The following is a 25,730-nucleotide window of genomic DNA, read 5'->3' as shown; positions in this document are numbered from 1 at the left end:
CCTAAGATCAACTGTGTCATAAACATTCACAAAACTAACCAGAAAGGCATCATTCAGGTGCCGAACTCAATCCCAGCTCAATCACTAACACAGTAGTTGACCTTAAATCACATAACCACTTCCTTCCCCCATTCAGTCATCCACAAAATTGGTGTGATAAGACTTCCTCGGCTTCCTTTGCTCGAATGCCACGAAGATTTAGAGCAGTCTTGCGGAAAGATGAGGCAACGCATGACCCTCCACAGCATCTGCGCTGGCCGCACATCACTGACCTGCCACTGGGAACTTCATCCTGAGGACGGCCAGCTCCTTCCATGGCTCATCAGAGCCCCAGCCAACACACTGGCGACGTGTTTCACACCAGACATCCACCAGAACTGCCTTTACTCCGTGTCACACATGAAAAAGCAGAGCCCCTCAGTCATTAAGTTAGGCCTGCCCAGAATCAGAAAATGACTAAAGAATACAGCTGGCTCCCACAGTCAGCCCATCTTACTTAATCCTGTGCTTCCCAAAGCCTATCCTGTCGTCACACACTCTCCATTTGTGTGGGGACTTCAACTCACAGTCCATGCTCCTCGATCGCCTTCAAAAGCGTGACCGCCAGGACTCCGCAGGCTGTAGTGTACCCTCCACCCCCTGGAAATGCTTCTCTTCCTACGTGGGGACACAGGTCGCCGAGGGCAACAGCACCCCCTGCCCAGCTGAGCTGGCCCCCCACTTATCTGTTTGCCTTTCTTGACCCTCCCCATGCCCACACCGCCTCAGTCTCTGCACGTCACAGCCTCCTGCCAGTCCTAGCCCTCAAGTGCACACGGGCCCAAGAAGGGGACACAGCACGTGACTTTCCCTGAGCTCTGAGCACATCCCTTCCTTCCTAGTGTTCCTTTCCCTCCCCTTTTGTGGGGTAGAACTTCACTTTGGTATCCAAGTTTCTGCCTAAGGACTCTGGGACAAGACCAGATGAAACGAGGCTTGCCATGGCACAGAGCCCCCAAAGTGGCCATATAAACTGAACTGCACTCTGCCCACTGACTCCCCATGGATAGGCAAGATGATAGGCATCCTGGAGCATCACCAGAAGCTGCCCATAGGGACCACGCCCCATGTTTGGGTCAGAAATGAAACAAAGTTACCAAATCTTCTTGACTTCTTAACTGTAGCAGTATCCCCTTGGCCAGAGTCCAAAGCATATTTCCTTCCTAGGGAGTTTGGTGCTTCAGGAGTAACTTTCATGGACGATGCCAGGGCAGTTAGGTACTTGTTAAATAAACAGACAAGTGAATGAGTAAGTGACCCGTATTTGGGAGAGAGTAACACTGACAATGATAATCCAAAAGAGAAGCTAATAAAAGTCACTTAAATTTGACTGTGTAATGAACTATCCATTAGATGTACGGGCAGTAATGCCTCCCTAATTACGCAGCTAATATTAAGACTGGCTTGAATTTCCCAAGGACATTATAACCGGGGGGAGAAGGAAAGTGGGGTGGCTGAAGGGGCAGATCTCCTTATATTCTATACTACCAGGGGCCACTTGACCAAGGATCAAAAGTTCATCATGAAAACTACCTAAAAATCCATAGCTCCAAATGAGGTGATAGTTGATTTTCAATACTAATCCGAGTTTATGTATATGGAGAGTATGATGAGCAGAGGTGGAAATGGTAAGAAGAGTAGCAGGCATTACACTGACAGATTAGCAAGTGTTTTCACATCTGTGATTTTATCCACCAAATACATGTTCCCTGTAATAACTCAAAGAGCTTGATAGGGTAGCTGCTACTTACCATCTCCAGCTGAGAGACCCAACTACATTACCTTTGTTGGGAACAGTTAAAGGTCCCTTTAGCCCTTGCCCAAGGTCACAGGGCTCCTAACTGATGGAGCTAAGACTGGGACCCTGGTTTCCCGAACCTTAGTTTGATGTACATGGTCCCACACCATCCCCCCACAATGAGCCAAGTACAAAAAGCCATGTCCTCATTCATTCAGGAGATATTCATCCACTCATCTAAGAAGCATCAGGAGGGCCAAGGGCTGTGCTAGTTGCCAGGTCCTCAAAAACAAAGAAACGATCCATTTCAAAATGGGCAAAGGAACTGAGTACACACATTTCCGAAGAAGATATTCAAATGGCCAGCAGGTACATGAAAAGGCGCTCAACATCACTCATGAACAGAGAAATGCAAATCAAAACCACAATGAGACCCCACCTCACACCTGCTAGGGTGGGTATTCTCGAAAAGACAAGAGGTAACAGGTGTTGGAGAGGATGTGGAGAAAAGGGAACCCTCACGCACTGCTGGGGGGAATGTCAACTGGCACAGCCATGACGGAAGACAGTTTGGAGATTCCTGAGAAATGAAAAGGAGAACCGCCATACAATCCAGCAACTCTAGTTCAGGGTGTGTATCTACAGGAAAAGAAATCGTCTCAAACACAGGTGTGCACCCCGAGTTCTCTGCATTATCACTCACAGCAGCCAAGACACGGAAACAGCCAAGTGTCCATCAACAGGTGAACGGATAAAGAAAATGTGATCTATATTTACGTACATACGTATGCGCATATACGATGGAATGATATTCAACCTCAATAAAGAAATCCTGTCATTTTGTGACAACATGGATGAACCTTCAGCACATTATGCTCCTTGAAAAAAAGCAAGACAGAAAAAGACAAATACAGTACGCTCTCACGTGTACATGGAATCTAAAAGAACTGAATTCGTGGAAAGAAAACGGAACAGCGGTTGGCTGCCAAAGGTGGGGGTGGGGGACGAGGGGTGAAGGTGGTCAAAGGTATAAACTTCCAGTCACAAGACAAGTCCTGGGGATGCAACGTGTGTGGTGAGCAGAGCTAACGACGCTGCACTGCTTATCTGCAAGTTGCTAGGGGAGTAGTTGTAAAAACTTCTCGGCACAAAAAGGAGGTTTAACTCTGTGTGGTGACGGATGTTAACCAGATTCATTGTGGCAATCGTTTCGTAACACACACACATATCAAATCATCATGGTATACACCTGAAGCTAATACACTGTTACAGGTTAATTATGTAGCAATAAAGCCGGGGGAAGAAAACCACAAGGAAAAGCTTTTCCTTCATTCCAGAGTTTACAACCAGTAGCAAACAACCTACACATGCAAGAGGATGGACAGATACATGACAGCCACAAAGAAATACATGATTTGCTAGCATACACTATTACATACGATTAAAAATGCCTCTTGCTCAGATTGTTGCCATTTCGAAACATAATGTGGATACCGATTTAAGAGCTAAAAAAAAAAAAAAGAGCAGGTATGATTCACATAACACATTCCAGGCCTGGCAACTTCAGAATTTATTGTTCATTAAAACTGTATTTTAATTATCCTGGTTTTAATTAAAGTATTATGTAGAGTTGGTGAAATGCAATTATGTGCGACTGACTTGAGATGTATAATAGGCTAATATTTGTAAAGAAATGCATTATTGTCACTAGATCTGCTCTTGTAAAATGAAGTGGTGTTTTATTTTCAAATGAAAAATTGGCACATAGAATATTAAAGTCTTGTCATTAAACACTACACTGCCAACTCAAACGGAACCAAGTGACTCTAAGACCCCCACCCCTGCCCTTGGGCCACTCACGCTGCTCAGAACAGTTCTCTGCTGTGAGGTACCCTCATCCCAGAGCAGCAGGTAGAGCAGAAGCTTCCCACACGTGCCACACAAACGTTACTGAACAGAAGATAACGTGACGACCTTCGTTCCGGCCGTGTGCATCACGGGATAGAGCAGGCCTCGAGGTTGGTATCCGCCGCCACCGGCTGAGGCCCCAGACCTGATCTAACGGCGTTTAAAGGGTAACCTTTCATCCCACAGTGTCAAACTACCTGCCAACCTGAGAGAAAGTCTGAACTTCTCACGGCAACCTCGGCCCTCCGCCCACGGTGCACAGTGGACGTGAAGCACGGGAAGTGCAACCTCTGTCAGCGCTCTGCAGGCCGTTCACTGAAGCAACGTCGCGCTGCCCATCTTTCTCTTACCTGCTTCTACGGACACTAATATGCCTGCAATATCATCGGCTCGGACAACGGGACTCCTCCTGGATGCGGTCGGAACGACAAAAGGAACTTTCTAGGGGATGAACCGGCACGTGGAAAAGCCCACAGGACACACCGGGGCAGAGCACATTCTCTACCCTGGGGTCCCTCTCTCCCAGCTAGCATTCGGTTCCCGGAGACAACTACATACACAGCCTCGTCTACACAGGGCGCCATTATGGTAAGCACCAGGACATAATCTGGGAGGATGGGTGACAGATAGTACAGGTCGTCTGTCACTTCCTCAAACATGAGTTGGTAAATTACTTCTCACTCTAAATCTCAGGACAACTCAGGAGGAACAGACGAGTCTCCCTGCTCCCTGTAGGAGAGGCGCTGTGAGGCTATGTGACCTGTCCCAGGATAGACACCTCCTGGGTGGGTGTCTCAGTCCATTCATGTTGCTAAAATTCCATACATGGCTTTTAAACAAAAACATTTGCTTCCCACAGTTCTAGAGGCCAGAAGTCCAAGCTCAAGGCACGGACGGATCTGGTGACCGATGGGGGCCCTCTTCCTTGTTCACAGCTGGCTTCTTGCTCTGTCCTCACGAGGCGGAAGCGGGGAGGGAGCTCTCTGGGGTCTCTTTTTAAGGGCATTAATCCCATTCACGAGGGTTCCACCCTCGTGGCCTAAGCACCTTCCCAAGGCCCCACCTCCTAACACCATCACACTGGGGATGAGGATTTCAACCTATGACCTGGGGTGGGGGTGGGGGCGGGAGGGCATAGACAGTCAGTCTATGGCGGTGGGATTCCAAAGTGCCAGATGTTGGAGCCAACCACCCAGAGGAGCATTTCCAGAAGGGCTTCCCGGTGTCCAGCCTACGCAGAGCAAGCGCCACCAGAGCCATCAGTGGGCACTTTTATAGTGCCCATTTCTCCTCCTTCCAAACCCCAGCCCTTTGCCCCCACGGGATGGAGTCACACCACCATTTACTCTCCACACATGCCCTGCTTGGCTTCTACTCGCTCGCTCCATTTGCCCAAGAAGGACTCTCCCGGTTCGGCTTCTCCCTCGGACTCCTCCTCCTGCCGTCATCCCAGGTGGCTGAGCACCCTCACGCCGCGAACGTGGGTGTCTAACCCTCTCACTTCTGCTGACACTGTCTTGCATGCCATGTCAGCCCCGCACCCAGGGTCACTCCCTTAGCCTTGCCAAGCCTTATGAAAGTTCCATTCATCATCACTCAACCTCAAATCCCTCAGGTCCTAGCCCAGGTCTCCTGGGGAACAGAGTCATTCTGCAGCAGCTTCTGTGTGGCCCCACTCTGGGTGGGTGAGGTCACAGAGAAGCAGGAACGAGGGAGGGAGGAGAGAGCACAAAGGAGGGTGGGGACCCATTGGCCTCAGCTTCGCAACTGTGGACTCCCAGGATGACTTCAGAGAGGCCGCTGGAAGCCGTGTCTCGTCGGACAGTCCAGCGGACTTACCTGTCGGCCCACCCTCTCTCCCCCACATACCATTCTCGGGTTCCCTGAGGGCCAAAGTTCACGCCACAAAAATTTACCTCTGGCCACCATTCTGGATAGCACCACCCAGTCTCTCCCTTCCAGCGGGAGGAGACACCAGCTGTCTGGGGCTGGAAGGAATAGCCAAGGTGAAGATAAGAGGACCTGGGGGGCCCAACGCAGCACTTCCCCTCCGTTCTCCACTCATCTCCACCAGTTCACAGACTCCCACAGCCCTCTGACTCTGCCATGCATGACCACCCGTCACTTCTTCCCTCAGACAGCTGAGGGCCATCAAATCTCTGCAAACTACCCTGCACATCCTTATTTTTACTCCCATCTGACAGGCAAGACTTCACCGTCTCTGAACCCGATTAGCCATCTTCTGTACAACTACACCAGAATTACTAACCGTTACTGAAGAGATCCATTCCCGCAAACCACAACTACACATGTGCGCTCAGAGGGTCCCATGAGCCTAGCGAGTGTCTCAGTTTGCTTGGACTCTCTGAATGGTTATCTTAAGCATCTTCACATCTCTTCCTGTGCCACACTTCACTCTAAACTTAAACCTCTTCCCAATATGCAGAGAAGATAAAAATCCACAAGCCCTCAATTCCCCACATCAGCCAAGCCACATGCATCCACACCCACATAAGGTGTCTGTTGTGTTACAGCGGAAGCTGCCCTTCACTCTACCGAAGGCCCCCCTTCCGGAAGGGCCCCCACACACAGGGCACAAACCTGTGGACCCACCCTGCCGAGGCCTTCCTTCTCATGCCCCCTCTGTGGGTGCCCAGGCTGCCTGGCCTCTCGCCTTCTCCAGACCTTGTTCCTCCAGTCACACTCACACTCCCTTCACTCTTCACATTCTCCTTCTCTAGTGGAGAATTTCCACTAGCATACGGATTTTGTCTGGTACCCCCTCCACCCCCCCAACCATCTTTTAAGAGAGAAAGAGAGAAAGAATGCATGAGGGACAGAAAGAGCGAATCTTTTTTTTAAATGCTTATTTATTTTTGAGAGAGTGAGAGAGAGAGATACAGACAGGGAGGCACAGAATCTGAAGCAGGCTCCAGGCTCTGAACTGTTGGCACAGGGCCCGACATGGGGCTTGAACTCACGAACTGCGAGACCATGACCCGAGTCAAAGTCGGAAGCTCAACCGACTGAGCCAACCAGGGGCTCCTGAGAAAGAGAGAATCTTAAGCAAGCTCCATGCTGAGCACAGAGCCCAACACAGGGCTCGATCCCAAGACCCCAGAATCATGACCTAAGCCCAAATCAAGAGTAAGATGCTCAACTGCCCGAGCTACCCAGGAGCACTTGGTATTTCCCACCTTAACGGAAAAACAACCCGCTTGATGTCAGGTACCCATTGTGGATACTCACCATTTCTCTACAGCCATTCTGGTTTTTTTTTTTTTTTTTTTCCATGTTTGCTTATTTTTGAGAGAGACAGAGTGTGAGCTGGAGGCAGGGCAGAGAGGAGACACAAAATCTGAAGCAGCTCCAGGTTCTGAGCTGTCAGCACAGAGCCCAACACAGGGCTCGAACTCACAAACCACGAGATCACGACCTGAGCTGAAGGCCAATGCTTAACCAAGTGAGCCACCCAGGGGGCCCCCTTCAGCAGCCATTCTTAAAAAAAAGTCCCAAAGAATCATCTCAACCTGCCCTGCTTGCTTATATCTTATTTAAATATATTTAAACTACAATTACTAAACATTTCCTAACTAGAAAAAAATCAAAGACCAACATTCCTAATATTCCATTTCCTTCTAGATTCAGCATCCTTTCTCCTCAAGCCCACTGATGGTAGTTCTCTTAGCACACGTTTCAGAAACGTCAACTCCCAGTCTTGTCTGAAAATATCCTCAGGTCTCCCTCGGTTTGGGAGAGCAGATTCCATGATTAGAGTTACGTCCCTTGGAAGGGTGAAGCTATTATTCCGCTATCTTCCCTACTATTGCTGTCAGCTGAGATCTAATTGTTGTTCCTTTGAGGCAGCCTGAATTACACGTATGGTTGCTGTTAAGGTTTTTTCTCTGACTCTGAAGTTCCACAGTGACACTCAAACACGTCTAGATTTGGATATATTTTCATTTATCCTAGTTGGAGCTTCATCTGCCTTTTGACTCTGAGGATCCATCGTTTTAGGAAATACTATGACAATTATCTCTGAACATTATCCGCACCCCGTTCTTTCCATTCTTTCCTTCTGGACCCTTCTTAGAGCTCAACTGATTATTCTATCCTCTTCATCTCTGAGCCTGTCTTCTATATTTTCTGTCTTTTTTTTTATCTCTGTGCTTTATTCTGAGATTCTTCCTCATACCTATACAGGATAGTACTTCTCACTTCAGCTGCATATTTTCTGCTCTTTCATCCATTCAAGTGACTTTTTATTTCATTTATTTTTTAAAGTTTATTTATTTTGAGGGGGGAAGGACAGATGGAGGGAGGGGGAGAGGGGAGGGGGAGAGGGGAGGGGGAGAGAGAGAGAATGGGTGGGGGAGGGGCAGAGAGAAGGAGAGAGAATCCCAAGCAGACTCCACGTTCAGTGTGCAGCCCAACATGGGGCTCGATCCCATGAACCTTGAGACCATGACCTGAGGTGAAACCAAGAGTCGGACACTTAACTGAATGAACCACCTGGGTGCCCTTCAGTGGACTTTTTAAATAAATGATTGTATTTTTCCCTTCGAGAAATGCAGTTTTTTCCTATTTGGTTCTTTTTAAAATCCACACATTAAAAGATATTCAACATCATTAGCCACTAGGGAATGCAAACTAAAAACACAGCGAGTTATAACTGCACACCTATCAGGGTGGCTAAAGTAAAAAACAGTGACACCAGTGAATGCTAGTGAGGAGGCTGAGACTAGATCACTCACACGCTGCTGGGAGGAATCGAAAAGAGTACAACCGCTCCAGAAAGCAGTTTGGCATCGTCTTACCGACACTAAACATCCAGCTACCACATAGCCAAGCCACTGCTTTCCTGGGCGTTTATCCCAGAAAAGCAAAGACTGTGTTTACACGAAAACCTGTACACACACGTTTACAGCAGCTTTACTCACAATGGAGGAAAAGTGGATACCACGCAGCTGACCTTCGGCAGGTGAGCGGTGGTGTGGGCGGTGGCACCTGGACCCGCACCAGGACCACCACACGAGAAGGGGCCGAACACCCACAAAGGCGATGAGCTGACTGAATCGGAGGGTCACAGTGAGTGAAGAAAGCCAACCCGAAGACAGGCTGCAGGATTCCATCGGCACGACATTCTCTAAGTGACAGAACTAGAGAAACGGAGACCAGATCAGTGATTTCCAAGGTCTGGGGTGGGTGTGAGGGCTGGAGCGAAGCGGTGTGGCTATGAACAGGACGCAGAAGGGACGCTTTGGTGATGGGAATGTGCTGTGTTTTGACTGTATCAATGTCAATAACCTGGTTGTGAAACTGTGTGACAGGATGGCAAGAGAGCACCATTTGGGGAGACCGGCTAAAGGGACCCTGTGTTCTTTCTTGCAACTCCGTGTGAATACACAATCAACTCAACATACTAAGTTGATTTAAAAGTGGGGGAAAGGACAAATACTGTATGATTGCAGTTACAGAGGGACCTGGAAGAGTCAAAATCAGAGACAGAAAGTAGAGGGACGGGTGCCAGGGGTGCCAGGGGCGGGCACAGCGGGGAGTTATTGCTTAACAGGGACAGAGTTGCAGCGTGGGAAGAAGAAATGGTTCTGGACAAGGATGGTGGGGACAGCTGCACAGCACTGGGAACGTACTTAACGTCACCGACCTGTACTCAGAAACACAGTTAAGACGATAAATTACATGTTACGTGCATTTTACCGCAATTTCAAAACATTTTCCAAAAAAGCACCAACTCCTGTAAAGACTTCCTACTCCGTGTGGAATAAATCCAGGTTCTTTCCCAGACCCTGGTGACTCCAGGTCCCATGTCCCATCCAGTCTCTTCCCTTTGCACTCTCCCTGCCCCCTTTCCTCCTCCCTGACCACATGACAGTCCCTTCAGCTTGGCAAATACAAGTTCTTTCCTGGTTAGACAAGTAATCGCTCCCAAGAATATTCCTGGCTCCTCACTCTCCCCATAGAGGCTGAGAAAGCAGTGAGCACAGGGGGGACAGCGTGGGCTCTGACACGACCGGCCGCTGGCCTCTGTCCACCTCAGCCCCCATCAGTAAGCAGGGATAGTAACAGGATGGTTCACTCGGCTGCTGCGAGGATCTCCTGAAATATTACGTGATTACATGGAAAACACTTAAAATAGCGCCCAGCACTCAAAAATGTTAATAATTGTTGTTACTATCACCTTGAGAATGAATGCTGAAAGAAGCAAGACACAAAAGATTGCATATTCTATGGTCGCATTTTATAAGAAATTCTAGAATAGAAAAACAATCCTGTGTCAATAAAAATTAGATCCGTGGGCAGGGCTGGGGGGCACAGGAGTACGAAGTGTCCCGGGAACGTGACCGGGAAGTGCCTGGCATCTGTCACATATTTGTTAAATTCATCAACCTGTGTGCTGGCAATCTGTGCCTCGCGCTCTATGTCACTCTCTCCTGCACTACGTCACGGCGAAAGTGTCCCGTTTATTAACCTGTTTCCACGTGAGGCCACAGCTCACCGATGGCAGGCCCTTCGGTGCCTCACCCCCCTTTCGACCCCTGGCAGCTAGTACAGTGCCAGTGTGAAATTAGCACTCGATAAGCATGTGCTGGAGGTGTGAAGGGAGACGGCGGGAGAGGCAGAGCCGGCCCTGCCCTTCCTTCCGTGAGCATCGCTTGAACGTGAGCGCCAGAGAGGACCTCAGTGGTCATCGAGCACACATTCCTCATTCTGACCTGAGAAAATGGAAGCAAACCAGAGTACGTTATCTGCCCAAGGTCAGAATTAATGGTGGAAGCAGGTGTGGAGCCCACATCTCCTGGTCTTTTTCACTAACACCAAATATGGCTCAATTCACACGTATAGACATACCCTATAAACATTCACAGAATGCTCATAAAATATAACATTTTTAAAGGCATATTATTCTGAAAGCCCCGTTAACTATAAAAATATTTTTACAACCAGATCTACTTCATTCAAGCATTAAGTTGGGACTTGCACCGCAAGTGCTAATTTAAACAAATCTTTCTTGACGCGACTGAAACGAAATGGTAATAAGTTAATGGACATTCAAGTGTGTGAGCACGGACAGTTATGAGGCAGGCTGTTTCCCCATCGCCCGGGATGCCGTTTACTGCCCGTACTTCACAATTCAGATCACTGCTGCCAAGGCGTCCCGTCCCGCGAAACTGACCGGAGGTTGAAATATTGAACCTGTGAGCTTCGCATTCCCTGCAAAACACTTGCGAGCACGCCGTGTTTCCGCATTCCCGTCAGGTAGGCTTCAACACGCAATCCGAGCACGAGGGCCCGCAATTAGGCAGAAGAATGGCACCACACAGAACAAGTTTCTGCGTCCTAATCTGATAACTGCCGACGTAAATCACCTCCTGGAGGTAAGAGAAATACTGCACGACATCGGCATTCACACTTCGCGTTGTGAGAAATAAAAGGAAACAAAGGACATATATCAAAACCCAAATAACACAGGACAATTTTATTATCAAATTAGACTGTATTTATAAGACAAGGCTATACTCATCTTTGACACTAACTGTGGATTCAGTAAATCAGAAAAATAAACACGCATTTTTTTTTTTTGCAGCTTCTCAGATAAATAAAACCTGTAATTGCCTCTTCAAAATTCTGAGTATAACTTACTCTCAATTCTTTCAAAGTATTTTTGCCTTTCGAGGATATGTTTATACCCCTTCATCAATAACATTTTGCTCCAGGTTTGCTATGCTCCGCCCCCCCCCCGCCCCCGCTTTTGGTGAGGAAGTTTGCAGATATCACATGACTTTCCTTCACACTTCCTCATTCACCCAGACATTCCAGCAGTGCGTATCTGCGGGGTCAGACCCAGTTCTCAGAACAAGGAGGGCTTAGCCAGCCAGCACCCAGGGGAGGCTGACACTGCTGGAGGAGACGGTGGACACATGCCACACGGGGTCGTGACTCTCACCAGCTCACGGCTGAAGGTGAGACGCGAGAACGCTGCTGGCGGCCGGCCCGTGCCATGTCAGTGGGCACTGGCACTGAACCCGGGTGCGCCAGTCATGAGACTTCGCCTTTTCTTCTTTGTCCCACCCCCCACTTGCGAGTGCCCTCTTGCTTCTGCAGCTCCACTGCCCCTCTGCTGTGTTACCTGACGCGGTCACAAGCTCCAGGATAGGACCTCACATCCTTGGGAAGCCAATCAGGTGCCGACTCACTCCCTGCTCCTGGGCAACATCCCGGTGCCACCCCGTCCGCTCCTTCTCCTGGCTCGGCTCTGATACTCCAATGCACCGTCTTTTAGCTCAGCCAGAGTCATCCTCTGTGACCTGCGGCCACAAGCATTTCAGAGATACGAGGGAACCCTCTGGGTTTCGCTCACTGGCTTGTGTGTGTCACACAGAGCTGCAGAGAGCTTTAAATGTCAGGAACGCAGAGCCTCTGCTTCTTTGCTGACCCTGAGTCTGATACATCCAACCATCTCATGAGTGCATCCTCCTGACCATCTACTGTGCACCTCAAACGCGTACAAAACAAATGTCAGACGCCACCACCAACCTCCCCCCAACATACACAAAACTTGTTTTGCCCCCAGTCATCTCTCCAGTTCAGGAAACGGTAACTCCATCCCATTGGCTGCTCGGGCCAGAAGTCTTAGATTTTCCACGGCGTCCCTCCTCCTCCCAGACCTCACGTCCAATCCGGCATAGATCCTATCAATTCTACGTTCAGAAGAGACCAGCATCTGACACTTACCACACCACTCGATCTGAGCCACCTCAACCATTGCAGCAAACCCCTAACAGGCCTCCTGGTCTCTGATTCTGCTGCCCCAGAGCTGCCCTATTCCGAACATAATTCCTAACAGAAGGGTCACAAGGAAGAGCGCATGGCTGCTCCGCTCAGATCCTCAGAGCAAACGCCAAGGTCCTCACTCTGGCTAAGACAACTGTTTCTAGGACTCAGGCTCAGCCACTTCCGAAAGCTCACCTCCAGCCCTCTCCCTCAGCCCACCCGGGCCACGCCTTCAACGCACCGGCCATTCTGCTCCCTCACCTGCTCCTCTCCCTGATTTACTCCCAGGCCTCCTCCCTGACTACGCTCAAAGGTCTCCGGTTATTATCAGAGAGGGCTTCTCTGAACGCACATCTACAACAGCAACCCACCGGACCCCCCTCTCCCCACTGCATGCCCGGCTTTATTTTCTCCTCTCTGTTATCACCAGCTGGCCTATCACGTCTCCTTCCACTTGGAGACGGGCTCCCTGAGGACAGGGCCTTTCTTTGGTTTCCTGTGGCACAGTCGGTGCCTGGAACGGTGCCTGGCAGGTAGTATGTCCTCAGGACGTATTCGGTGAACGAATCGGGAGAAAAAGCCCAAAGTGCCATCGGAACCGTGTGAGTTTTTCATTTGGCCTCATTCTCCTGTGAATGCGAAGCAGCCCACATCCACCTCCGGAACACTCACTTCAGCTCCTTTTCCGGGATGGTGATGAAGTTTTGCCGCTCCTTTTGCCACACGACAGAAGCCTCCTCACTCAACAAGTATGCGGTGCAGGAGCAGAGAGGGTGCTGGTGACAGGGTGCTGGGCTCGGCACACGGCAGCGGCCCTCCGTCTCCCGCTGCCCCTCACCCAGTGCTACACAGGCCTCATTTCCACCCCATCCCCCGCTAGGCCTCGGAATGTGGTAAAGCCCGTGCCTTACTTGGAAAACCATGTTTGCCTTCTCTTTTGTCAAAAATTTCTCAAGTTGGCGACTTACAGCCCCAACACAAGGGAATACATACAAATAACACCCTCACAGGCACGCTCAGGGCTACGTGGGCACGAGAGTTTGTGTGGGCCTGTGGCTCACGCCGACCTAGAGTGTTTCACACTGAAGGCTGACGTTCTAAAAGGGAGAAATAGGAACAAAAGTAGCATATGCAAAAAATACATCAAAGACACGAAAAGGGTTTGGCAAGACAAAGTGAAAAGAAAGATCAGCCTGATGCAGACAGGCCTGGCGCGGAAGCCAGAGGGCCACCGGTCAGCTGTGTGCCCTTGGGAGGGCCATCGAGCATCCCGTCTACAGTCCTAGAGCTCCAAGCACAGCTGACGGCAATGGTGAGGATCAGGGAAGACGTGTTTCGAGGAGGTATCCAATAATTAACGGCCGCTGTTAAAATTGTTACTAGGCCATCCAACAAACTTTTCAAGTCAGGACTTATTATTAGAATTGTTGTTTCCCTTGAAAGCGAAAGAAATTAAACTGTAAGCCGAAAGCTCACATTTTGAAGATCCCGCGGTAATGTTAACAATAAGGGGGTGGGGTTGGCGAGACCAGGCTTCTCCTCCCTGTGGCCAGGGACCACCTTCCCCTCCCCCTCCCCAAACCCATGTGGTGGAACAGACCACAGATAATCAGGTTACAGCAGGTACAGAAGCTTGACCTGTTTCAATATGAGTGAAACGCTTTGAGCCAAACATTTGCTTTTAAATGACACCTTTGGTGGCGCAGAACAGATCTAACACCATCTGACTTTTGTCTGCCAACCATCCAGACAGGGGCCCTGCAGAAATGCCCTTCCAACTGCCATGCAAAGCCAAACTTTCTATCTCTGAATGATGTATAAACTCGCAGAGAAAACCACACACATGCTGATTTATGATGTCCTGCACAGCAGGTACTTAATAAATACGGGGGTGATGATGAGGTGGAAAATATGAAACTTGAAGGGCCTTACAAATGTGTAAATACCTCTAATCAGCCTCATCTCATCTCATCTCCTAAAAAAGGGATCACTGGTATATTATTCTACTGACATTGGAGATTCATCAATAGCTTCGCAGATCATTTGTTTGATGTGACACCAAGTTAAAACCTACTTAGCATCTTTATATCATTAGCTCACCAGGAATTCAAGAGTCTTTGGCAAGAATCTGCAAGTAAAACAAGAAAAGCTTATCAAGTTAAGACTTGTTATTTCACTCTACCTCCTTTCATACTTCTCCAATAGATGCCAACACCTAGACCACAAGTCAAAAACGAATTGCCAGACGGCGACCACCGTGGGCCGTGCCCCCATGGACATGAAGGGAAGCTCCAGTGTTGGAGAAGCTTAATTTGATCCCCTCATCTTCCCTCACACCTCCTCTTCCCCAGCATTCTTCCCAAACTGGCCCAGCCATGCTGGGCTCAATGCTAGAACTCTCCAGAATATTTTGCCGGAGTCCATCTCAGCTGCCTTGTGTTCAACCTAACAGGTTTCTAAAAGAATGAAAAATTGATCCCTGTTCTTCGTTTCACCGACCTGAAGAGGCATTTGCTATCAATGGAAGCAATATAAAATTGGACACACAAGCAACTCTTACCAAAATAAAGAAAAAGGAAAGCAGGTTCCCATTTTCTAAGGTAATTAGAATTTTTACTAACATTTGTTTTTATTTAAAAAAATTTGTTTAATGTTCATTTATTTTTGAGAGAGAGAGAGACAGAGACAGAGCTTGAGTGGGTAAGGGGGAGAGAGAAAGGGAGAATAGAATCCAAAGCAGGCTCCCAACTGTCAGCACAGAGACGGATGAGGGGCTTGAACTCAGGAACTGTGACATCAAGACTTGAGCTGAGATCAAGAGTCTGATGCTTAACTGACTGACCACCCAGATGCCCCATTAACATTTTTAAATGTTGTGTTTATACATTTCAACAGTCTTCCTGTTTCCAATAACAAGAGTAGAAACATTTGTTAAATGGGATTCAGAATGGCCTAAGGTCAAGCAGGTTCAGATGCCCGGCTGGGAGAGCATGACGGCTGGCCTAGAGAAGGGATCCCGTGGATGGGCAGGCAGGGGAGAAAGCAAGTCTACATCCCACAGTGACTTTCAGAGTTACATTTAAAACCTACTCAGCAAACTGTGTTTTATATGTATGTGTGTACATATATATATATATATGTACACACACACACACACATATCCTTTTTGGAAAGAACAGAATAAAACAAAAGCATTTTCTTCTCATGAATCTTTGTATGAGTGCAACCATCTGATGGTGTAAGTACTTGACTTTTAGGCCAAGCTTGTAGCATTTCAGGATTCTTTCAGAAATGCTCATCCCTGCAGTGTTTATATTTGGTATATTAACTTTAAATTGTATTGCAAAATGCCCACTTATGAAATATATATGAAATGTTCTCTTTTAATCACTTAAAGCTCTAAATGAAGAAAATCTGTTTGGCATTAGATAAATACCTTGAATGCGGGATAGGCAGGAACACCTTGAAATAATGCTTAACTAATCACAAAGCAGTATTCTGCAATAGATGCCGAACCACTAATTAGACGAAGGGAAATAAAACTGTCACGGCAGGATAAAAGGATAAAGAGAAATAAGCAGTAATTACTGTTTTATCGTCAGAGAAAGTGGTATCGAACACGGTTCAGTAAAAAGAAGGAAAAAACCCCCACAGCTCTCTAAGAAAATACCGGCACTCATTAAATTAGCACTTGGAGCTAAACAACTCAGGGATGACAATATCTTACAAAGCGCATCCAGAAAGGGAAAAACGGACCACAACGACCAAGTAAGGATGCTTTATTCAGGGCGGGCGGCACTCCGCAGACTAACTTTACGGGATGACGATTTCCTCAAACTGCTGACACGTTTCCCCGCCAGGTCCTCAAAGAGCCACTCACCACGGCCTGGGGAAGGACTACGAGGCCACATCATTCTTCTCAGGGCTTAATCAATACAGTGAACTTCATTAAATGATACACAAATGTTGCCAACAAGCGCGAGGAGTTGTATTTTAAAGTTGGAGCAACTTACATTCTGCTGCTGGGAACGATCTTGTGCCCTTCTCTAAACCACGTCACCTGTGGTCTGGGGCAGCTGCTGATGGGCAGGAAGTCGAGAACTGCTGCGTGTCCTTGAGAAACCGTTTTCCTCTGGTCCGTATCCATGAAATTTCCCATATCTGCAGAGAAAAATCAGACCCTTTGAGTTCTAGAAAACTACTTTGTGTGTGTGTGTGGGGGGGGGGGGGAGGGTCCAAAATGGAAATAACTATGTATTACAGCAAAGTCACCACCGGTGCTTTAATTAAACCATAAGACAAGAAGAGACTGAGCGTCAGTGCTGACGAGGGCAGATCTGGTGGGGAAGTGAAGCGGGAGGCAAAGCCATGTGCCTCCAAGGTGCCCACAAAATGCATTCATCAGCAGAACTTCGTGGTCTCTGTCGCTGCAACAACGCGATGAAATGTTTGCAACTGATTTGAATTCTGGAATAAACTATGGAGAAGCATCCTACCGCCACAGAGACCGTAGAGTCGCCCTTAGCTATCCGCCGACTCCCCAGTTTCTCAAGCTAGTTCCGCCCAGGCAGCCACCACTGCCCAGTTCACTTTCTCCTTCTTTCCATTGCTGGGGTGCCTGTCTCCCTAACAGATCTTTTGGAAGAGAGATTTTTTTTTTAACCACAAACTTGTTTTCACAGGGTTCTCCAAACCCCATACTGTTGACTTAATTAGGGACAGGTAGGCTCTGTTGCAGCCTTTTGTGCTACTGCTTAACATTTTTAAGAAATGGGGTCACAGGAAAAAACGAAGTCATTAGAATGTGGGCAGAGGATGGGGCGCCTGGGTGGCGCAGTCGGTTAAGCGTCCGACTTCAGCCAGGTCACGATCTCGCGGTCCGTGAGTTCGAGCCCCGCGTCGGGCTCTGGGCCGATGGCTCGGAGCCTGGAGCCTGTTTCCGATTCTGTGTCTCCCTCTCTCTCTGCCCCTCCCCCGTTCATGCTCTGTCTCTCTCTGTCCCAAAAATAAATAAAAAACATTAAAAAAAAAATTTTTTTTAAAAAGAATGTGGGCAGAGGACACCAATTTTTAAATTAGTAACATTTGAAACTTTTGAAAAATGTCTATGTTAGGATTAGAGACAGATACATGTGTATACACACAGATTTGACTTATATGCTGTCTTTTTGTCTCAATGTATCTAATTTGGAATAGTCCATAGCAAATCTATATTATCAATGGAATTTTTATTCAGAGGAAATTATTTCCTATGTAATAAATAGCATTTAATATTCTAGGAGATGAAACAGATTGAGGTGAACAGTCACAGTTATTTTTAAAGTGAAGCTCGTTAACAAAAAGAAGAAAAGAGAAAAAGTCTAAGAGCCAAAGATAAATTTCTAGAAACAAGGATATAAATAATTAACCAAGAAAAAGTCCAAAATTTTATTCAATAGAATTTAATACATTACCATAAATTCCAAGCTGTTAACTTATTCAAATATGTTTGGGGTATTGAACTGAAATTCATATTTATTAATTATGTTTTCAATTATTCAATTGAATACAAGTTCCAAATTATCCTGCAGTAAGATTTCGCTGAGTGACTTCACCACAATTCAGAAAAGTTAAGCCTTCCTAGTAATTAAAAACATAACTAAACGTGTAGAGACAGACGAGTAACTAGAAATTGTTTTCTTTGACACAGTGACACTGAAAACTATAGGCCTTACCTGCGGTCAAAATAACAAAGAGAAAATACTGTCTTTTTTGGTTGGCACAGCCCAGTTTAGGATCTCTCGAGTTCTCCCAAATCCGTTACAACGTATTAATATGTAATTTAAAGTAGCATAACACTTTCTGCTTTCTTTTAAATGAAGAGACATTTCGGTAGTAAATTCAAAATGTAATAAAGCTGACAGGCCGTTTTAGAAGGACCCTACCTTGCCAGGTTTTGGACTAGGAAAGTATTAAGTGCTTTGTGCAGACCAGCTTGTCTCTCCAATTCCTGCTAAAGACGAGCAAACTCCCTGCATTCTGTTATCTCCCCTTCAGTTACTTTCAGAAGCCGCATTCTCTAAAATGAGTCTTGCCCACAGAGGATACATCAGGTCCCCAACAGTGATACCTAGACAGTAATACCGTCTAGGGCATTACTATCCATGTACTTTTTATCGTGGAGCTAAAGGATTTCTAAACAAATTGCTGGAAAGAACTGATTATGAACTGAAGAAATTTTATCTAATTGGGTTTAATTTTTTATTTGAAAAACATTTGAATCTGAACAATGATAATAAAAGCCACGAGCAGCTAATTCATAAAAGAGAAGGCATCCTGTTCATTTTTTATGTCTTTTTGTCCTCCACAGTGCCTGACAGAGCCCCTGAAGGGTGAATTTTACACAAGGGCTATTTGCCTCATTAGCCCCATCACCATCACTGGGCCAGCTACACTGGCTACTTGTCTCCCAACAAATTTTAGCAATGACCCTATCCCCAAGAGAATCTGAGACACAGTCTCAATTCCCACAACAGGTAACAGTGATTGTGATCGGCATTCCCCACAGACACTTTGTTTCTGTGATTCATCACTTGGAGACTTTTCCAATGCACACATACATGCGACTTGAACTTCTGATCTTCTCTGCAAGAGAGCTCCCATCCTGTTTCGCACCACACAGCGGTAAAACCCAGCGTCAAGCCTCTGTAAGGACGGGATAATGTACCTGCCAAACACCAAAAAGAAGTATTAACGGTTCTGTGTCTAGAGCAGTTCTGGCACCACATGTTGCAAGTGTTCAACAAGCATTTTTGGTGAACCGTCTATGCAGTCCTTCCGTGGCCAACATGCTGACCCCAAATGCAACTTACTTGTGACACTACATAATCGATGTCTGTCTCCCCAGCTAGGTGGTCACTGGCACAAGCAACCAGCCTCTAGACGTGCCCGGCTCATGACTGTGCCCTGGCACCCAGCACGATGCCATGCATGGAGTACCTATCATGCACAACTAGCTGAACACATGACAAATGTGAAACAGCTGAAGGTCATTACATGTAAACTAGACCTTTCAACAAAAAGTGTTATAATTCTATCGGAATTTCTAGAACTGGAAACCATCTTTATACAATGTATTGTGTCACTCTATATAAAAATTCAAGCAACACTTTCAGGATGAGACACGGGTGTCGTCGAAGCAGAGAGCAGGGACACTCAGTGTTGCAGACCACCCCCCCAACATAATTCACACACTTCCCTTGCCCACTTCCCCACACACGGTCTGACATTAACTTTAAAAACATTTTGGATAACTGAAAGGTGGTTTCACTTGTATTTTCCATTGTTGTGGCTGTAAGCAATCGTCATCCTTCAAATCAAAGTCTTTCTAAAAACTTCAGTAACATTTCATAGTAGAAAAAAAATGTACTTAGAAGATACAGTTTCCATAAAAGCCCTGCTTTAGGTTTATGGTTAGTTTTATAACTTAGGATGTTTTAAAATCCATAAGCAAATAAGATTCATAACCAAGGACCACTTGAAGTGGGTTTTATAGCTCTGGAGCCCCAACCTTTCACAATACCTGAGAGAGTACACTAACTGGTTTCTAGGCCATGTTCACAAACAAACCAAGAATGAGGCTGAGTCCTGGCTACTTCTTACACATGGGAAGGTGCATACTACAAAAAAGAAAACAGAGAGCTAAAACCCAGTCTAAAGGTAGCCTATCTTCCGAAAAAGAGAAAACTGAGTGATGCTATCCTTCATTACAGAGAGGTTCCGTACATAATTATCATCAATTTAAAACTACTTCTCCTAACAAAGGATAACCAGAAACTTTTAAAACTCAGGTAAAAAGCACCACGTATGGTAGGCTTTCTTGGCTCAGTTCCTAAGCATAGCTTGAAATCACTTTTATATTCAACTGATTGCTCAACTTTTTATTCAAGTATGTCCAATTAGTCAACCTGAAAAAGGAACTTAAAGGCCTAATTTTTAAGTGAATAAAACACTTGGACAATATAGGTAATTCAGCACTAAGCAAATATTAATCAAAGTATGTTTTCCCTCTGATAACCATCTTGACAGTCCCATGACAAGATTAATAAAATCTTTTATGAAAAAATATCGCTGAGTTTTAATCTTCAAAATTTTATTCTATTCTGAGGAATGGCTCATCTCAAACACAAAATTAATTAGTGTGGATAATCAGAGTAAGATCAAACTGAACACAAAGAGTCAACGCCATTTATTTAAATGACAAGTCAAGACTGGAAGGATGAGCAGCTTTGATGGTTACATAACTGTGATTATAATAAGGAGGGGTTTTGAGATTAAGTTGACACAAAGCCAACATGGGTGTTTTGAAATGAAATAACACGAGTCTCGGGAGCACGTGTTTGAAAAAAACCACACGCACAGTGTCACCTCTGCAACGTGTCCGCGATTATATAATTGTTATCCATTCCATTTTCTGTCTCTTGTGGGGTCCTAAATAGATTTTAAATGCTTATGAATTTCTACAGTAATCGTATGTACTAATGCACGAAAATAGCAGTGTTTTTAAACCACAGGGAGGAGCAGATACAAAATTGAGTATTAGGCATATGCTGTTCCGTACCAACTCTTTAGTCTCATGTCTCGCCAGGGAAAAAATATACAAAGAAGTTGCAAAGTACTCCACCTATTACAGGAATTCCTACACAAATTATGTTCACCTAACAGATGGGAATATTCACTGCAAGCCCATTGTTTATAAACACACATTTTTAAGCAGAGAAAGTTTCCTGGCTCTTTAGAAGAAAGTATGATAAAATCTTAGCACCATATGCCACCAAAATATAGAAAATGCCTGCTCCTATTTCAAATAAACACAGCAGGGAATGTTTGTATTCACTGGATAAAGGCAGAGTTTCTACTAGACTAACAGAACATTTTCCAGGGCCAGTTCGTTATCAGGAAGAGCAAATTAAAGAAAATCAAGCACAAAATCACAATAAAACCAAGGGTTTAAACGTCCATTTCTGCTCAAGTAGGAGAATACCTCAGTTCTGAACTGCTTCTCAGGATGGGCCACATGAACCACCTCAGGGTTTCTCTAATAAGCAACCTGAGCTCCATTTCGACCCGTAAACAACGGCCTGACTAGCCCTGCCTGGAGTGAACGTGTGACCTGGTTTGGGCTGCCTAGGATCTAGAGCACTGTCCTGTGTTTGGAAAATTTTCCACTCTGTGGGTCTCAGTGGAGGGAGACCCCTGTACACACGTACTCTGGGTTTTTAGACCTGAGGCTGAGGAGTGGGGCTAACAGAGAAGCGGTCGGACGGCATCGGTGCCGGTGCTCAGCAGAGCCCTGGACCAGGGGCACAGCGCGGTGTCCAGTGCCAGTCGGGGCAGAGGCTCAAACAACGGCATCCCGGGCCCAGTGGGAGCAGCGGCAGGAGCCCCGGGGGGAACGGTTCCTGGGCCGATTTGGCTCTGAAGTCTCCTTCAGTCTGCCGGTGGTTCGGGGACCAACCCGGCGTCCAGGCAACAACTTCCCTTTCCATTTCCATCAGAGAGAGTTTGCCCCTGTGGTTCGTCCTAGAACCCCCCAAGGCCTACCCTCCAGAGCACAGCCAAAGTAACCGTGGCTAGAAAATCTTTTCACATTACCAAGCACTCACCGTGGCCACAGAAAACCCTAAATAATGCCTCTTGGAATCCTCTCTTTTAGAACTCATGGCTTCCTGGCAAACCACAAAGAACCATTAGGCGATAAACAATCCCCCCAAAACTGGGACAAATAAACCTGTTCTGAGTTTTCCTGAATGTGCAGCGCTAAAAGCTTAGCAAGTGTCTGACAAAATGCTGCCTGGTTGTAGACTGGCTACTTACTGTTGAGAGGTTCTTCCAACAACAGCGAGCTACTCTAAGGACACAGGTCTAACAGTCCCACCGTGGTTCAGAATAGCGAAGGCACATCCGTGCTTCTCCCTCTGAAGTCAGGTGACATAATTCAATTCACAAAACAGAACTCTCATGCCCATTAAAACTAGATCTAAGGCACAGGGCACTGGCATAGCTCAGTCAGTTAAGCATTGGACTTTGGTTCAGGTCATGATCTCACAGTTTGCGAGTTCGAGCCCCACACCAGGCTCTGTGCCGTCAACTCAGAGACTGGAGCCTGCTTCGGATTCTGTGTCTCCCTCTCTCTCTGCCCTGCCCCTGCTCACACTCTTTCTCTCTCTCAAAAATAAACAAACATTAAAAAAAAAAAAAAAACTAGATATGAAGCTCTTTTCTTTGAATGGGGGGTCTACATTCATTTCAGGCCACTTCAGATAAGACTATCCCCCACAATTTAATTTTTTTATGCTGGTATAAAAATATCTATTTTGCATGAAAATAAACAACCAAGTTCTATAATAAACTTTCCTATCTTGGCCCAAAGCCCAATCTTATTCAAAGTGGGAAAAAAAGGTTATGAAAAAAAAAAAAAAAATGTAAGCCACTTATACCTTTCTTGGGATTACTTTCATTCTTCTTTTGTGAGAGGAGATGATAAATAATTAGGCTTTCGATTCTATTTTTTATAAATTTCCTATGTGACATTAAAAAATAATAATCACAAGTGGAATGAGTCTATAGCTGGCTTCTCTCACAAGCAAAATACTGAAATGAAAACCCCAGACTGAAACACGTTAAGAAGGAGATCTTAGGACCCAGAGCTGTAAGCAGCATGGGCCTATAAGGGATTCTACTTCTAGGAGCCAAACTGTGTAAGACTAGTTCATTTGAGCCAAAATATAACTGTGATTATTGTGAGCTGGGCAAGAGGACAGGACCAGTGGAGAATTAAGCAGCAGAAAAGAGTGACTATAAACCAAGATGGGAAAACTGAAACCAGACAGCTGGGGGCACCACGCCCTTGCGCAAAGACGCGGGTGGGTGTTGCACTCAGTTCAGTGAGATGATGGAGAAACCAGTGGGTCATCACAGGTCACCTAACGGAAGAGTTCTCAGTTAAACAGACCTTTCCTCTTGGTGACTGGGGGACACAGCTGATCAAAAGCAAAACAAAACAAAAAACATGTAGAGGAGTCTTTCCCATGGTGTAGTAATGAAGCCTAATTAGCTGCTTTGTCTCAGAGTCTGAAGATTTCTGAACACTGATCTTACGTCTTGGAACACTGCTAAGCCCACTTACTAGCTTTAGCAGCTTGTTTATAGACAATGTCACATTTTCTACATAGACGATGTAGAAATAAAGACCTTCAATCAAAGACATTTTTATGTCTTACAATCTAGATGCTATTTCTTTTGTATTTTTCTTCCTTATTGCACTGGCCAGTAACACCACTACAGGGACCAGAGGAGCTTCCCGCACTGGGGGGTTTGTAGGTTTCATCAACTGGAGAGCATCTGCCATCTGATTTCTTCAACTATTTTTCACTCCTGCCTCCTTTGGGATTCCAAACACACTCACATTAGACTCTCTGAAGTTGTCCTGTAAGTCACTAATGCTCTTTTCATTGTGTTTGATTCCTTTTTTTTTTTTTTTTTTGTATCTGCCTTTCATTGTGGATAATCCCACTGCTGTATCTTTAAGTTTACTAACATTTTCTTCTGCAACATCTACTCTGCTACTCTCCCATCCACTGTGTTTTTCATCTCAGATATCACAGGTTTCATCCTCAGGAGTTTGATTTCGGCCTTTTAACATCTTGTATGTATTTAGCTTTGATCACAGGGAATACAGTTATGATGTTTCAACAGTGCCTTTCTCCGCTAATTCTAACATGTGTGCCAGCTATGGCTCAATAGATTAATAGATTGATTTTTGTCCTCCTTAAGGGTCATGCCTTCCTTCCTCTTTACATGCCTAATAATCTTTGATTCCATTCTAGACATTGTGGATTTTACCCTGTTTGGTGCTAGATATTTTTGTATTCCTATAAACATCCTTGGGCTTTGCTCTCTGATGCTTCAAAGATACTTGAAAAGTCGTTTGATCCTTCCTGGTCTTGTTTATAAAATCTTAGGCAGGATCAGAACTGCATTTGGTCAAGGGCTAATAATTCCCACTACAGACCCAAGATACTTATGAATCCTCTATCCCATAACCCCATAAATTATGAGAATTTGGGGTATGGCTGGTGAGAACAGGTCGTCCGCCCAGCCCTGTGGCGACCATGGGAAGTACGGCCATCACTTCTGGGCAGCCCTTTCCCTGGCCTTGGGGAGTCTCCTCACCAAACGTTCTGATAAATATTCTGCCAAACACTCAACACAGAACCGCTGTAGACCTCTAGATTCCCTTTCTCGGGCACTTGGCCTTGATCCCTCTGGATTCTCCAATCTGCTCAACTCAGGAGTCCTCCGGGTATTAGCGCCCCCCGCCCCCACAGCCACAGCCTGGAAATTCTGGCACAGAAGAAAAGCTGGGCCAGTCAGAGGGCTCGCTTGGCTTCTGTCTCTGGTTTCTGGTTTCTGTTTCTGGTTTCTGTCTTGGATACAACGGTTTCATATACTTTGTCTAGTTTTACGTTGTGCAGATTTCCTATCTAGGATTCTCTTTTATATCTCCCAGTGAGGCTTTCCACTTTTCTTCGTGTAGGTTCTTATAAAGGTTATTCCCAGGTATTTAATAATTTTTGTTGATACTGTGAAATTTTTCTTCTTAAGACATAAGAAAAAAGTTACTTTGTCCTTAACCACCCCTATTTTCTTACTGGAATAAAAAAAAAAAAAAGAATCATCCATCAAGTTTCTATTGTTTATACTGTCACAGAAACTGAACCACAGAGACGGGTCACGTAAGGAGATATAAGATTTTCAGCACTTCACAGTATCCAATTATCCTTCCTGGTATAAAATGAATAGTACGCCTAGCACTAAGAAATTATTGGCTTAGACATCTATCTACCTGTATTCGAATGTAATTTTTTTTTTTTTTTTTTTCAACATTTTTTATTTATTTTTGGGACAGAGAGAGACAGAGCATGAACGGGGGAGGGGCAGAGAGAGAGGGAGACACAGAATCGGAAACAGGCTCCAGGCTCCGAGCCATCAGCCCAGAGCCTGACGCGGGGCTCGAACTCACGGACCGCGAGATCGTGACCTGGCTGAAGTCGGACGCTTAACCGACTGCGCCACCCAGGCGCCCCTCGAATGTAATTTTTTATCTCCAAGTAGAAAGTAATTGAGAATAAATACTTTCTGGGGGGGAAAAAAAAGAGACCCATCTGCCTTTGACAGCTATGCAAACCTGGTTTAATGACCTAACTATTAC

The 25,730-nt window shown here is 46.0% G+C and overlaps 1 protein-coding gene across 3 annotated transcripts in view; it reads right to left on the bottom strand.

The window, feature by feature from the left end:
* Positions 1-25,730, bottom strand: part of SDK1 (sidekick cell adhesion molecule 1) — an 881,306-nt gene that overhangs the window by 493,375 nt on the left and 362,201 nt on the right. For all 3 annotated transcript variants that reach the window (XM_058711917.1, XM_058711919.1, XM_058711920.1), the window contains exons 3-4: positions 19,078-19,184; positions 16,492-16,639 (exon numbers count right to left, since the gene is read on the bottom strand). In XM_058711917.1, the coding sequence (XP_058567900.1) occupies positions 16,492-16,639; positions 19,078-19,184 (255 nt within the window). The remainder of the gene's footprint in view (positions 1-16,491; positions 16,640-19,077; positions 19,185-25,730) is intronic.

Source organism: Neofelis nebulosa, chromosome 18, assembly GCF_028018385.1.
Source record: "Neofelis nebulosa isolate mNeoNeb1 chromosome 18, mNeoNeb1.pri, whole genome shotgun sequence".
Taxonomy (NCBI): domain Eukaryota; kingdom Metazoa; phylum Chordata; class Mammalia; order Carnivora; family Felidae; genus Neofelis; species Neofelis nebulosa.
The sequence above is the reverse complement of the archived record's forward strand: the minus strand, read 5'-3'. Positions and strand labels throughout refer to the sequence as shown.